Source organism: Galendromus occidentalis, unplaced genomic scaffold (genome assembly GCF_000255335.2).
Source record: "Galendromus occidentalis unplaced genomic scaffold, Mocc_1.1 scf7180000077284, whole genome shotgun sequence".
In the NCBI taxonomy this organism is placed as follows: Eukaryota; Metazoa; Arthropoda; class Arachnida; order Mesostigmata; family Phytoseiidae; genus Galendromus; species Galendromus occidentalis.
Window position 1 is genome coordinate 796,479 of NW_003805272.1, and position 14,994 is coordinate 811,472.

General features: G+C 51.6%; 3 protein-coding genes across 3 annotated transcripts; 2 read left to right on the forward strand and 1 right to left on the reverse strand.

Moving 5' to 3' along the window:
* pic (DNA damage-binding protein pic) lies at positions 1 to 5,466 on the forward strand. Its single transcript, XM_029111109.1, has 9 exons — positions 1 to 132; positions 935 to 1,035; positions 1,127 to 1,393; positions 1,482 to 1,654; positions 1,771 to 1,980; positions 2,087 to 3,281; positions 3,393 to 3,990; positions 4,101 to 4,774; positions 4,878 to 5,466. Exons 1-9 carry the CDS (start codon positions 72 to 74, stop codon positions 5,055 to 5,057), a joined length of 3,459 nt encoding a protein of 1,152 aa, XP_028966942.1. The 5' UTR covers positions 1 to 71; the 3' UTR covers positions 5,058 to 5,466.
* Positions 5,467 to 10,987: 5,521 nt separating this feature from the next.
* LOC100903025 (gastrula zinc finger protein XlCGF49.1-like) lies at positions 10,988 to 11,797 on the forward strand. The gene has a single exon (XM_003742130.1). The coding sequence runs from the start codon at positions 10,988 to 10,990 to the stop codon at positions 11,795 to 11,797; it is 810 nt and encodes a 269-aa protein (XP_003742178.1).
* Positions 11,798 to 12,669: 872 nt separating this feature from the next.
* LOC100903165 (protein krueppel-like) lies at positions 12,670 to 13,104 on the reverse strand. Its single transcript, XM_003742131.1, has one exon. It carries the CDS (start codon positions 13,102 to 13,104, stop codon positions 12,670 to 12,672), a length of 435 nt encoding a protein of 144 aa, XP_003742179.1.
* Positions 13,105 to 14,994: the final 1,890 nt, after the last annotated feature.

Consider the following 14,994-nt stretch of genomic DNA (forward strand, 5'->3'; position numbering starts at 1 on the left):
AGAAAAAGTGCACTGAGCTCTATGTGAAAGCCGCTCCTCTTGAAGAAGCAAAGGCAACGCCCTCGACCATCATGTCGTACAATTACATTGTCACGGCACACAAGCCGACGGCCGTGACTGGCTGTCTAACAGGTACGACCGCATCCGTATGCAGCGTGGGGTGGCGCGTTTCAGTCGAACGGACTTGTTCGACGATGACTTGACGAACCTCGTAATCCGCTGAGTGCCCGACTGTGGTGCTTGTCCCCGTTCCCATCTGTATTCGCGTCTCCCGCCCGCCAAGTTTTTCCTCCTGGCGTTTTTTAGTAAACTCCCAACGGATAGGTGCCGTCTTGGGACGGAAACGACCAAGCAGCCCTGAGAACCCTGATGACTGAAATTCACCAAGACAAAGCGAAATTAGAGCGATGGCATCCCGCCCTGCGAACCTTGATCAGGGGGGGGGGCAGATAGCGGCGATTCCCCCATCCACAGCACGCGCCCCGGCGGCAGCGGACAGGAACTTGTGCTCCCATTCCGGCGGCGATTTTCAACGAGCGCTCGAAATCAGGACCCGATCCGGGGGTCGATCGGCGCAAATTATGGAATGAATTCACTGGAGACGTCAGTGTCTCACCTCCCTGATTCTGTCATCTACTGGCGATCGTCCGAGTCCTTCGAGAGAGGGGCAGAGCTTCCATAGTTCAAGGATCGAATCTCGTCTGATTATGCTCCGTCTGGAATTTCTTTCGTACTGCTCGTCATTCGTGCAACGAGGCCCAAATGGAAGGTTTAGATCATTGAGATCAGAGGGGAACAATCGGACGGCATCGGAGCTCACTGAAACTGCGTGGAAATATTGCTTGATTATTGATTATTCCTTCCGCGATCAAAAAAGAATACGTAGGGATGCGATTACTTCAACCTGGTTAAACGCTTGTCTCTTTCGCGGTAGGAAACTTCACGACTCCTACGGATCGGAATCTGATTGTTGCCAAAAATACACGGCTAGAGATCCTCACCATAACAGAGGAGGGCCTCAAACCTATCAAAGAGGTCAGTTCCATCACCTTGTGATTGTGAGCGGCATCCTGTCCCGAGCCACCGAGCTCTTTTCATTGAACTCACCGATTTTTTTTCCGGACAGGTCAATATCTACGGACGCATCTCCGTAATGAAGAAATTCCGATATCCGAATGAGAGTAAAGACTTGCTCTTCTTCTTGACGGACAAGTACAACGTAGCAATCCTCGAGTTCTCAGCTGAATCGTCGGAGAATTTCGAAGTCATCACTCGATCTCACGGATGTGTATCAGATCCTTACGCGCGGCCATCAGAAGCTGGGAATCTCGTCGTAGTCGATCAACCGAAAGCTCGTGTTATTGCCCTTCGCCTCTATGATGGTCTGCTGAAGGTGAGTACGAAGGAAGGAACGTGGTGAAATCATAATTTCCGGCTGATGCGTCATAATCAGCGATTTATGGAATGTCTTCCCCCTGCAGATGATTCCTCTGAATAGAGAGGCGAAAGAGCTCCGGTCGTACAACATCCGCGTCGAGGAAGCCCAAATAACTGATATGTGCTTCTTGTCGTCGTCGTCTTCCGATCCAGTTCTAGCGATTGTTTATGAAGAACAGCAGACACGTCACATGAAGACCCACGTCATCGCTCTGCGGTTAGTATGAATCTCCTCGTTTCCCGAATATATTCGACCGCTGCTCCCATGCAGCAATGTCTCCCCGGGATGCCCTATTCAAGCGGAACCTACGATTTATTTCTCTCTAATCGCAGGGACAAAGAACTCATGAAGGGTCCTTGGGGTCAACGGAACCTCGATCTCGAAGCGGATATGCTTATCCCCGTCGAAGACACAGAAACTGGAGTTATCATTGTTGGGGGCGAAACCATAGTCTATCACTATGGCCAAGACTATATCTGTATCCAACCGTCGTTTTTGAGGACCACCAAAATATCTTGCTACTGTCGAATCGACAACAACAGGTTAGTGTGATGTCAAATCGAATATTATTTGGGAATTCGATTTTTTTTTAAGCCTGACACGTTTCGGAAGGCCTGAGCTCGGGCTGATTATTCAATCACATTGCAGATTCATCCTTGGAGGCATATGTGGACGACTGTTCATCCTGACGTTGCGACGTGAGAACAAGAAAGTCGTCTCGCATTCCCTCGATCTTCTAGGCAGCGTCAGCATACCCGAGTGCTTATCATATCTCGACAACGGCGTGGTATTCGTTGGCTCGAGGCTAGGAGATAGTCAGCTCATCCGGATGCACGCGCAAGAGCCCTTCATCGAAGTTTTAGAATCGTACACGAATCTCGGCGCGATTCTCGACATGATTGTGGTCGATCTGGAGAAGCAGGGCCAAGACCAGTTAATCACATGCTCCGGTCAGGGGGCGTGCGGTAGCCTGCGCATCATTCGCAATGGTATCGGAATTCACGAACTGGCCTGTGTGGAGCTGAGCGGCATCAAAGGAATTTGGGCGCTTCGGATGAATACGGCGCAGTTAGAGGAAGACACACCCACGGATGATACCCTGGTGTTATCGTTTGTGGGACAAACTCGAGTTTTCAACTGCAGTTCAACCGAGGAATTGGAACAGGTCACCCTCCCGGCGGCATTTGACATAGACAGTCAGACTTTCTGCGCGAGAAACGTCCTCGGCAACCAAGTCATCCAGGTCACAGACAAGAGGGTCAACCTGATATCTGTCACGAGCAAAACCCGGGTAGATCAATGGTTCCCGCCGGAAGGGGAGATCATCACGCAATGTGCGTGCAACGATGTCCAGGTAGCCTTGGCTCTCAAAAACGTTCTCGTTTACCTGGAAATCAGGGATGGGAGTCTCACAGAGATCAAGCGAACAAGGCTCGAGTACGAGATCGCTTGCATGGATCTCAACACACTCGATAAGGAGGGCGATCAGACGTCGATCATCACAGTTGGCCTCTGGACAGACGTATCGATACTGGTGCTGAGTTTGCCGGACCTTGAACAACTCTTTCGGCAAGAGTTGCCCAAGGACGTCATACCACGATCAGTCCTGAAAATAACGTTCGAAGGCTCGACGGATTACCTTCTCTGCACGCTGGCCGACGGCTCTCTCTTCTATTACCACCTAGCAAGTACCGGTGAGCTGACCGGGCAGAAGAGGGTGACGCTCGGAACTCAGCCTACGACCCTGCGTAAATTTCGCTCGCAGAGAACGTGGAGTGTGTTTGCCTGCTCGGACAGACCCACCGTCATATACTCCTCGACCTCGAAACTTGTCTTCAGCAAGGTGAGCGGATTTCGGATCGCCTGATGAGCTCTTCCGAAGCTTCCCGGCCTTTCTCGAATCATTGGAGCTGTCGTTCGCGGGGAGCGTGGTCTAACGGTCGACGCATTCCAGGTAAACTTGCGTGAAGTCAAGCATATGTGCTCATTCAGTTCGGAAGCCTTCCCGGACTCGCTCGCGCTAGCGTCCGAAGATGAGTTTGTGATTGGAACAATAGACGCGATCCAGAAACTGCATATCCGGACCGTTCCCTTGGGCGAGTCGCCTAGACGCATCGCTTACCAGGAGGAGACTGGGACCTTCGGCGTCATCGTGAGCCGATCGGATATGGCGTGCTCGACTCGATGCGCCAGTTTGGACGCTCCGAATAAATCCAATGCGAGTCCCTACGCCTGGCATAAGGATTTCAGCAGTTTCGGTCACACTCAATGTGCTGATCGCGTCGACTCCGGCATCCCCTCCTGCTCGAGTACATCTCTCCAGCGTCCCCCGAGCGGATGCGACGAAACATTCTCGTTGCTGATCATCGATCAGAACACGTTCGAAGTTCTCCACGCAATGCAGTTCTGTCCAAATGAATACGGGGTTTCAATTTGTTCCGCTAAGCTCGGCAGCGATCCAAACCCGTACTATATCGTTGGAACAGCGTTCATCAACCAAGAGGAGTCAGAACCGAAAGTCGGTCGGATTTTCGTGCTGAGATGGCATGACGGTGAGCTCGTTGACTTTTCCCGATGACTGAACGCTCGCCGAATTCCTCCTCGTGCAGGATCGGCTCCCTCCCCGTAGCAGTGATTTGATTGCTGTTTTTCGCTTTCGCAGGCAAACTTGAAACCATAGCGGAGAAAGAAGCCGCGGGAGCCCCGTACAGCATTCGAGAGTTCCATCAGAAACTGGCGATCGCAATAAACTCAACAGTGAGACTCTATTCGTGGAACGCGGAAAAGGATCTTCAGAGCGAGTGCACACCTTTCTTCAACATCGTCATATTACATCTGAAATGCCTCGGCGATTATATTCTGGTGGGGGATCTGATGCGCTCGATGACGCTGCTCAACTACAACGCAGATATTACCTCACTCGAAGAGATAGGCAGGGACTATCAGACGAACTGGACAACAGCCGTCGAAATCCTCGATGAGGACACCTTCCTCGCAGCCGAGAGCAACTTGAATCTCTACGTTTGCAAACGGGACCCGTCGGCGGCCGACGACACCCGACAGCATATGCATGAAGTGGCGCTCTACCACTTGGGTGAAATGGTCAACGTTATCGTCAAGGGTAGCCTCGTCATGGCGCAGCCGGGAGACATGCCTCTTCCTTTGAATAAGAGTTTCCTTTACGGATCGCTCCACGGAGCTGTCGGAGTAATCGTGCCCATAAAGCAGGAACTGTACGCGATCTTGAACCAGATTCAGACTAACCTGGCCAAAACTATCAAGTCTGTCGGCAAAATAGAACACGGCTTCTGGCGTACCTTCCTAGCCGAGCGGAAGGTGAGAGCCTCGATTATTCCATATATCCGATTGCTTACGTTCTCTCTATCTTCAGGAGCCTCCGTATTATAATGTTCTTATCTCCTGTTGCTCCCTTCAACAGATCGAGCCCGCCACCGGCTTCATCGACGGAGATCTCATCGAACAGCTCCTCGATCTTCCGAAAGAAGCGCTTGAAAGCGTGAGTCAGTCGATCAAGGTCGATGAAGAAGGCGGTCACCAGCGTAACATGACGCCCGAAGACCTCGTGAAGCTCGTCGAGGACTTGACAAGAATACACTGAAAATAGAGTTCGTTATGAGCATGGATCGGTGATAACGGGAGTCCGACAAGCCAATTGTAAATGATCCACGCCGGATCGGCATCGCCGATACGCTGAGCCTTGGAGCACAATATTCTTTCACGGCATTCGTCTCATTGTTGCGGATCGCTCCATCCTTTCTGAGCGTTTGTATTAGTCGAACTCCAGTGCTGGCCGAGGTTCCGCCCAGCTCCGGTTGAGAAATGTGGGGAGGTCCTTCGCCTTGGGTCATTCCGGGCTGGGGATTGTCGGCATCATCGGCATTGGGAAAAAAGCGAAGTCCGACGGAACTCACTCGAAGCGAAGATTACTCCTCTTCATCGAATTCTTACTTTTTACTTTGTATATAGGAGAGCGAAAAATAAAATTTCCTGGCGGATTCCGCGTCCGATGAGATGGCTCATCTCGATTACACACGGAGAATCTTCTCCATGACGTCCTCCGAGGCAAGGGGATAAAGTCGGAGTTCTGTATATGAGCTCCATTTATTCGCCGAAGGTTTCTGCGGTCATTTGGATTATTAATATTTGTTCGGGGAAAAGTCATAATGCATGCTCTGAGGCTGGCTCAGCGAAATCTCTCGAATGTCAACGATCGTGGGCGGAATCTCCATCTTGATATTGATTCGCGCGAGGTGCCGTAGAACGCGCCCTTATCATCGTCGCCATCGAGATAGTTATTCTTCGGAGCGAAGCTTCGCATGTGAGAATAAGAATGGGAGGGGTACACCGTGTTTCTGTGGTCATCTTGATTTCAAAAGTCCGGAATGAGCGGTCTGAGTCATGTGGAACACGAATCATTCGTAGTCTTCCCTCTTCCGCTTGTTTTGGTCCGGATCTGCAATTGATGAAAATAAACCAAATGCGACGCAAAACTTAACCTGACCATCAAGTCCTACCTGTTTTCTTCGTGGATTGATTTTCTTTCGCTTCCTCGAGCTGCGATGCGGCCGCATTGTTCGGTCTCGTCGGTATCACGGAGCTTGAAGCGGCTGGTGGGACCTCGACATGACTTATTTGGGTAGCTCCCGGTTCCGCGGCTTGAATTGGGAAAGGATGCGAGACGTCTATGAGGAGTTTTCGTCTCGATTGGATCGATGTCCCAAGATTTATGCCGAAAGCGCTTCGAGGGAATTGGAGGTCGGAAAGGAGAAACTTTTTGAACCCTTTGAAAAGGCTTGCACTCGTAAGGCGAAAATCAACCGCTCACCTTTGACCAATATCGCTTTGGTCACGTATATTCGCCTGATTGTACCAACATTCTGAGTTGGTACGACCGATGGGGGATCAGAAGAGCTCGGTGATGCCATCACAGAATTAGTGTTGAAGAGATTGTAAGCCGCTAGTCGACCGTCGTTCCTCGGGATGACTGCGGATTTCGATTAGAAGGTTCTAGGAGAGCATAATTCCCAACAGTTACGACATATTTTGACTATGACACGCCTTGTCCCGGAAATGCGTTTGTTGGCGGGGAAATCCAGACCTTGAATACTTCGGAACCGTATCGGTCGCAATGCCGCCTCGGGTCTCCTTCTTTGTCGCGGCAGGTAGATCCAGGTTCTTGCAGATGGGGTGCTCGGTATCAGCTGGAGGGGGAGTCGTTCGATTGGTCTCTGCTGACTTGTTCCCGGTCGACTCGAGGGGTTCTGCAGCGATTCCCCTTCATTTTTCGGAGGCTGCTGCTGCTCCTGCAGCTGCGGAGACGGTTGTGCTACGCTCGGCGCCTCTTCCGCGATTGGTGCAATTTGCTGCACGACCGGGGACACTGGTGGGGGCACTTCATCAATGGGAACTTCGGCTTGCTGCAGAGTTGGAGCATCGACGATAGCTTCCGCCGGGACGGTCGGTGCCGGCGAAGAACCGAGCTCCGGAACTCGATCTGGCACTCCCGAATACCCGTTCAATTCTACGCAGTTTCCTACGGCTCGAGCTCCCGAGCTCGGGGCCATTTCGATACGCCGAGACTTCGGGGCTCTGGCGGCCGTCTCGTCCTGCTCTACAGGGCCATCTTCATCCGCACCCCTCTCCGTCGGGGCATCCCCGTCATCGCCAAAGCCCTCATTGTTAGCCGCGCCCTCTATTTCTGCTTCGTCATATTCGTCCGGAGGGAGGCCGTCGTTCAAGTACTCTGTGGGAAAAATGGAGCTGGAGCCTTCATCCAACGGCTCATGTGTCGCCACAGAGTGTTGTTCGATCGGCCGAACGAAGACACTAACGCGGTCATTCGGCTCGCTGACCTCATCTCTCGCAAAGGGGACGATACCGAAGGCTCACGGAAAATCCGAGCAAGTACTTGATCCACCAATCAATCATTCGCTCCCGATCGTTGTGAGTACGTAGTTACCGATCGCTGACATCGAGTGCTTCATGACACTCACCTCGATTGAATGCCAGCATGAACTCGATGAGCCTCGGCTCATACTTTTCGAGTCCCCAAGATCGATAAAGGTCCACCATGTGCCTCTCTCCTTTCGTCAGGGGCTGTCTGTGACTCGGCCCAGGTCCTCCCGATGGATCATCGCTCATTTTGGCGATTCGAACGCTGTCCGAGGAACGACGCGGAAGCGTTCTGAAATATTTTGTTTTCTATCTGCTCGAGATTGTTGACGCCCGAGACCTCTCTTGTGGAAAGTAGGACCCGCGGTACTTCGGTTGGATGGCGCCGTAAATGGAATTAGCGTGCAGTTGTTGGAGTTTCCCAACCCGAGGCAAAATCTGGGGGGGGATATTGCTTTTTCTCCTCCGGAGGGGGGTTTCGGAGTCGCTCAGCCTCCTGGATCGGTACCCAGGGAAGGAAACGTCTCGGATCAATGTGTCTAAGCATCGGGAGCTTTGCGATTCCCCCGGCATCCTATACAATCCCCAACCCTCCCTCGGATGATATCCTGTGGGAAGTCTTCCATGGAATAGAATAACTAGCGTCGAAAGGATTTTTAGTTGAACGAAGGGCAGGGAGGATTTCTCAGAGAACGTCAGGATCTCGGAAGCACGCCACAACTCGGCAATCGAAGCGGACTTCCCGGATCCTTCCCGGCTCCGTCCCTGGACATTCGAGCACGACTTCCCGGCGAAAAATCTGTACCTCGTTCTCCAATACAACATCGGTGGACGAGGTGGTATTGATGGTTTTCATCGAGTGACGGTGGATTACGGGAATCAGGTTGCTCGAGAAGGAGAGTATGCCGCGCGTCTGGAACGAAGAATACTGCGAGACTACTACTGCATCACCCCTATAGACTCTTCGTAAGAATGAGTCAGCTATACGCTCCAATCCAGAGACCGACCTTGCGAGACGTGTTCAATGAGGTTCAAGCAGTCCTTCATGAGGTTGTCAGACCAACTCGGAATCCGAGCCATCTCCGAGTGCTGACAACACGATATTCAGGCATTTTCGGGATCGGGACCACAAGGCGAATATTTCTCCGAATCTATTCGAGGAGCGAGGGCTCGAAAACCCGTCGCATCATCGAGAGCTTCCACTGAAAGAGGATTAGTCCTCCTCTTTCTCCCTGTTATAAATTTATGAAGCGATCCTCGGCTCTTATGCGCCGAGAATTGAATGAATAGTCTATGAGAATGAATAAAACTGCGCGAGAATTCTCCGTGTAACTGCATGAAAATTCCACGCTGGGATCCACAACGAGTCAGAAGCTCTTGGTTGGAACCTAATGAGCTATCATCCAAGTCAAGCTATCGACGCCTCTTTACTCCCGAGAGATCCCTATTTCCCGATGAATTCTACCGTCTCTGTTTGAGTCCTGCGATCGAGCCCTTCATGTGGTCAGGAAATCTTGAGAAGACAGGGTATCACTCATTGTCGGTATAGGGGGTTCGATACATCGCCGCCCGAAGCGGAAACTCGGACGATACGGGCCGGCAGTGCGAATAGCCTGTCCGGCCGCTCCATCAGATGAAGGGTGATCAAGCTGAGATGGCGGGCATGAGTCTACGAATATGGATTCTATTGGCGTGAGAAAAACGTTTCGTGCTACACAAAAACTTATTTGACGCTGGTTTCCCCAGGTGTTCAAGGGATGTCGTCACTCGCGGGAAATAATTCGAACGGGAAGGACCGCCATCGCGTTCTGTAGTGTAGAGCGCCGTCATCGGAAGCATAAGGATAATCGAGCAAAGGAATCGGTGGGATGGGGAAGTCGAGGTCGGAGATCTGCTCAGAGCTGCGTGGGGAGCTTCTGTCGTACAACTTCTAGAATGAAACCTCCGAGCCCGAGCACCGCTCTCTCGTCGCTGCATTCTCCGATCTCGCCCCTTCCCGATGATGTCTATGCGTCTGAGATCAAGAGCGGGGATCCCAATGATAACCAAAGACAGCGGAGAGAGATATCGAGACCCCACGGAGAATCCACGGCTGGAATCCCACTCTTGTCCATCACCGTGGTGGCCGAAAAGCATTGACCCGAGAGAAGCGCTTCGAATATTTTTCTCGGGTGGGTCTCTGGGATCGAATGAGCAGAGAGTTCCTGGATTCATTGTCCATGGTGTAGAGCCATGCTATTGTCTCATGTGCATAGGGAAAATACTTCAGTCTAAGGTAACATCATCGAACGTGGGAATCCGATTGCGGTCACAGAAACCCATTTCGTCGTCGGGCGCGTCGCATCATTTGCTACGGTAAAGAGATCCTGGAGACGAATCTATATAGCAATCGTGGTGACATCTCTGGCTCTCCCTTCTCCTTGATTACATGCGATGTCTAGCCTCCGATAAACCCGGATGTTCTTCCTTGAGGAACTTGCAGTTTCGACAAACAGTACGGGAGCGGGTCGCGCTCCTGGCGCTGCTATCGGCGGTCACGCTCTTCCGCACTGCCGCCCCCTAGCGGATACACCGCTTGCGGGCTAACAGATACAGCCAGCAAGCTTCGAATCACCAGAGGGCGCTCCTTTTTTTGAAAGAGCAACCAACCAACCAAGCAACAACGACAACACCAACAACCACATTGCCCGAAGCTCCTAACCGCCATTGTAACCCCAGTGCCGTTGAAAGCTCAGAAAAACGAGCAAGTGTCTGTTCCTGTAAATCTTATCTTGCTGGACTCTTTAATGAATAAGACTAAACATCATTCTCTCCGCCGGTATGTACGGAAACATCCAAGCTGTAGCTTTCTCGGCGGCGTGACCCGTGTCTCTCCCTCTGAGAGCGTTCGGAGATCCGTACGCATGTTGAGCCGGTCGGGCAAGGCATCCTTCGGCTTTCTACCTCGCTGATGGGATCCTGGGAATGAACTTGACATGAATGGGATCTCTGATATCTCTGGAAGAGTCTCAAATCCTTGCTAATGCTGGATTCCGCGGTTATTGGCTCGACAGCAGCCATCCGCTGTGTTACTATCCGAAGTCTGTGATACTTCGCAGCATTCTGAATTCCTTTTGAATCTTAAACGATGCGCCAGTAGCTGTGATTCATTCAAGCGAGGCTGTCGGTCTTCGAGCTTTCCGATGCCGACTCGTCAGTCAGAATTTCGATTCTTCCTCGGTCGAGCGAAGGAGCTTCAGCCTTGGCGAATTTTCGACAAGTCAAGACATTCTACGTTCATGCTGGTATTGATATAGTGAACTACCTCATTCCCCTACTCCTTGTTTCCTCACGATCAATTGCCCCGGCTCCCGTGAGTCCCGGAGGAGAGAGAAAACGGAGATCGTATTCATCCGATTGTATTCATCGTGATTTAAGAGAATTCCTACAGTACGGAGCTGATACTCCCACTCAGGCCTGGAGTTTGCACATGAGCTCGACGAATAACGTTCTCTATTTTTCCAGGTCGTCTCTTTCGAAATCAGAGTGGGCTCAGCAAACTTCAAAGTTAAATGCGGCATCACTGTGTGAGGTTGTGAAAATCTGAAACCTCCTCCAAACAAGGCTCGGATAAGTGATATGAAGACCCGCACCAACATGGGAAGCACAAAGGAACAAACCGTCGTTCTCAACAAGTGTCACCGGGCATCGTTCCCGAAAAAAGCCCCGCAACCCCTCCACTGCACAGAGGGCGAGAAAGACTTGATTTCGCACAATGCTCGTTCCCCGGTGCCCCGTCAGAACAAGACGCTGAGGATCCACTTACGCACTCACGCCTCTCCCGAATGCAATGTCTGCTTTAAAATGTTCCCCGACAAGCAGAGCCTGATGAGGCACAACCGCGTACATACCGGAGAGAGACCTTTCGTTTGCAGCGAATGCGGAGCGAAGTTCACCCAGCGGGGTAATCTCACAACTCATCTTCGAACTCATACAGGGGAAAAACCTTTCGTTTGCTCGGAGTGCAAAGAAGCATTCTCCCAAAATGCTCATCTAATTCGACACGTCCGAACGCATACGGGCGAGAAACCGTATCGATGCCGTTTATGTAAGCAGAGCTACGCTACGAAAACGTCCCTCGATTTACACGTTCGGATACACGCGGGGAAGAAACCTTTCCCCTGCAAGTTCTGCGGGCGTGGCTTCGCCGACAAAACGAATCTCAAATCCCACGAGCGAATCCATACCGGTGAAAAGCCCTACGTGTGTTTCGAATGCAACAAAGCATTCACCCAAAGCAATGACCTGACTCGTCATCTGAAACTCCACAACGGAAAACAAACCTATCCATGTGATAAGTGCCCTCTCAAATTCGCCTACGAAGAAAACCTCAAACAGCATTATATCCGACATGAGAAGAATAGAGGAGATTTTCAGCAGCGTTCCCGCCTCATAGCTGACGCTTAGCCGGCGCCCCTCGGCGGGTGCTCTGCCCGTTCGACTCCTCCGAGCCGGCGAGCAGAAGTCCCTAACTCAATGTTTCCGGTGAGATTGATCTGTCTCGCGTCTGTGATTGACGCACATTGGAATCAGATTGTATATGTCAACCAAACGAATCGTTGAACAGCTTTCTTTTGAAAGTTGGATGTCTTACAATAAACCAGATCCCAAATCGCGCAACACATAGAGTTGAATGGGAACGATCTGATAGTCATTCCTGCGATCCATGGTATTTTCACCTGACACCACTGTCGTCCTTCTTATTGAATCTATGCAATGACTCGCCTGCTCCTCGACTCAACGATAATGAAACATGGGAAGAATATTTCACTATAGATGTGCGGAGGATCGATCGAACAACAGGATCGGCAGCAGCTCGGACTTTTTTTCATACCTCGGGCCCATGAGCAGGCCTACAGCGTTCTCATAGAGTCACCGTGACTTCTGCGACCTCGCCCAATCGCGAGAAACTTGACCCAACAAGTCCTGCCATCGATTGGCCTCTTCAAAGCTACTTCCCACGCGGTCAGAGCCGGCGCCGGGAATAATAAGGAATGTTTCGCCGAAAGTATCAGGGAGTCATTCCCGGGAATAGGTCCTAAGGGAAGGTCGGGAGCATTCCGGAGGCTCTGGGAATTCGTCCGGTGGAGTCCCGTGGCACCACAAATCTTTGGCTGCTGATTATGAGAGGCGGATAAGGACCGGTCCAACTTCGCGGATAGCGGACTTGAGCCTGAGATCTATGGTACATAACCTTCTCCCATTTTCCCCGGGCTCCAGAGCGATTTCGGATCGCGTCGTTGAAAAAAAATGACTTCTCGGACGTGTATGATTCTTCTTTATTTGTCATGTCTCGATAGATGTCGTCTGTAGTTACTCCGATCGCTGAATTCCCGCAGGCATTTATCACATCGGTAAGGCTTGATGCCCGTATGCAGCCGCTTGTGGACTCTCAAATTCTCGTTTCTTCCGAACTTGGCTGGACATTTATCGCAAGCGAAAGGTTTCTCACCGGTGTGGAAGCGCAAGTGAGAGATCAGATGTGCCTTCTGCTTGAACATTTTCCCGCACTCCTCGCAAGCATGCGTCTTCTCTCCATTGTGAATTCGCTTGTGGGTAGCGAGGTTTCCTGCTTGTGAGAACGAAGCCTTGCAGATCGTACAGACATACGGCTTTTCTCCTGTGTGGGTTCGCATGTGTCGTTTCAGGTCCGTGAGCTTCGGGAAGTTCGCTAGGCAATCGACGCAAGTGAAGTACTTTGGCTTGACTTCCATTCCGAGGGAATCTACGCTGACAACCTCAAGGGGGGTAGAATGTCCGGGGTAAGAGCACCGCGGTGCGCTTGACGAGCGAATGCAGCAGGAGTTGAATCATCGCTCGATCCGGGTTCCTCCTTATACCAATCTGCGGAGCTCGGAATTCTTCGGCGAGAACTTGACCCTCTCTCTCAGCCTTTTAACCCAACCCTCTGTGGCGGTTTCTCGGGATCTTCCGACATGCAGATTTCTGAACCGACCCCGTTCTCGGCGAAGCTAGTGGTCCGAATCGAGCTCTCCCATCGGAGATATCGACCAAGAATTCCGAAATGATACCGAACACCGCCATCCTCCAATTAACTTTTATCCGCCTCTCGACCTATAAACATAGAGCGGCGCCCACCTACGATACGATGGGTCGTTCCGAGCTTCCGGGGTCGTCACGAGGAGATACCCGAGGAAAATTATACTGATAAGAGGCTCCCCTTCATTCGGAACACCCTCCTCATCCTTCCGCTAGCTAAATGCGAGAGCCTGTGGAGCGGATCCCTCATAGGTAGACTACAATAGCGGGCCTCGTCTCATGGGGGCCAAGAGGGTGGAGTTCAAAAAATTCCCAAATCCGGAAGGATACGGAGCTAGAGCTCATTATGCATCATGTGGGAGCCGCCACGGCTCGGGCAGAATTGGGCAGCGTGGAACGTCGAGGAAACTGGAGACTTCCGCATCACCACTGGATCACGAGTCACGAGTGAAATGGAGGATTCGTCCACCTACGATACGATGGGTCGTTCCGAGCTTCCGGGGTCGTCACGAGGAGATACCACGAGGAAAATTATACTGATAAGAGGCTCCCCTTTATTCGGAACACCCTCCTCATCCTTCCGCTAGCTAAATGCGAGAGCCTGTGGAGCGGATCCCTCATAGGTAGACTACAATAGCGGGCCTCGTCTCATGGGGGCCAAGAGGGGGAGTTCAAAAAATTCCCAAATCCGGAAGGATACGGAGCTAGAGCTCATTATGCATCATGTGGGAGCCGCCACGGCTCGGGCAGAATTGGGCAGCGTGGAACGTCGAGGAAACTGGAGACTTCCGCATCACCACTGGATCACGAGTCACGAGTGAAATGGAGGATTCGTCCTTCTTTTGTTCCAGGTTCGTTGAACTAATTCAGATTCCGGAGGGCCATGGGCTTTGAGTCCTTCCCGCACCGCGCAAGATGGGGTCCTTAATGGAGTTTCCGTTTTCGATGAATACCCGTTGAGCAGGCGAAGAGAGGGGCTCTCTTTCTCTCAAGGAATGTTGATGGGGCATGTTGCCTGCTGATTGTGAGTGTTGATGATGGAGTATAGAAGACTCGGACGAATTCTTTCTGGATCCAAACTATGCGCCGCGGCGGGGGCGCCCGAGGGTACTCGCGCGGCTCCTTCGCGAACAGAAGTTTCTCGACGGATCTGGAGTCCTCTTCACGTCCCCTTCAGATGAGCTCACGTACCTGGGCGCATTACCTGTATGTATACCGGAAATAGGGAAGGTCACCTTCCGGAAGGGGATCTGTATGTCCTGTCCCGCAGGATGGGCTATGCTCCATCGTTGGTATGAGAGCCGGCGATTGCCACGATCCATGTACCTTCAAGACAGCCGAGACAAATACTTGTACACAAGATGTCAGATGCCCCTCAGACAGGACAATCAGGCTTAGGGGGAGGGTTGCTCCCTACGATTGCCTATGAGATTTCCTAAAAATACAATAGCCATAGAGTCCTGCGTGCAAGGGATAAGGTTCCGCAGGAGGTCATCGTTCATCACTTTCGCGAGTCACGCTAGCTCGCTGTTGTTCATAGCTATTTGTAACAGGAATGCTGTCCACAGGGAATTCCCAGAATGTAGAATCCGGATGAGAGGTCG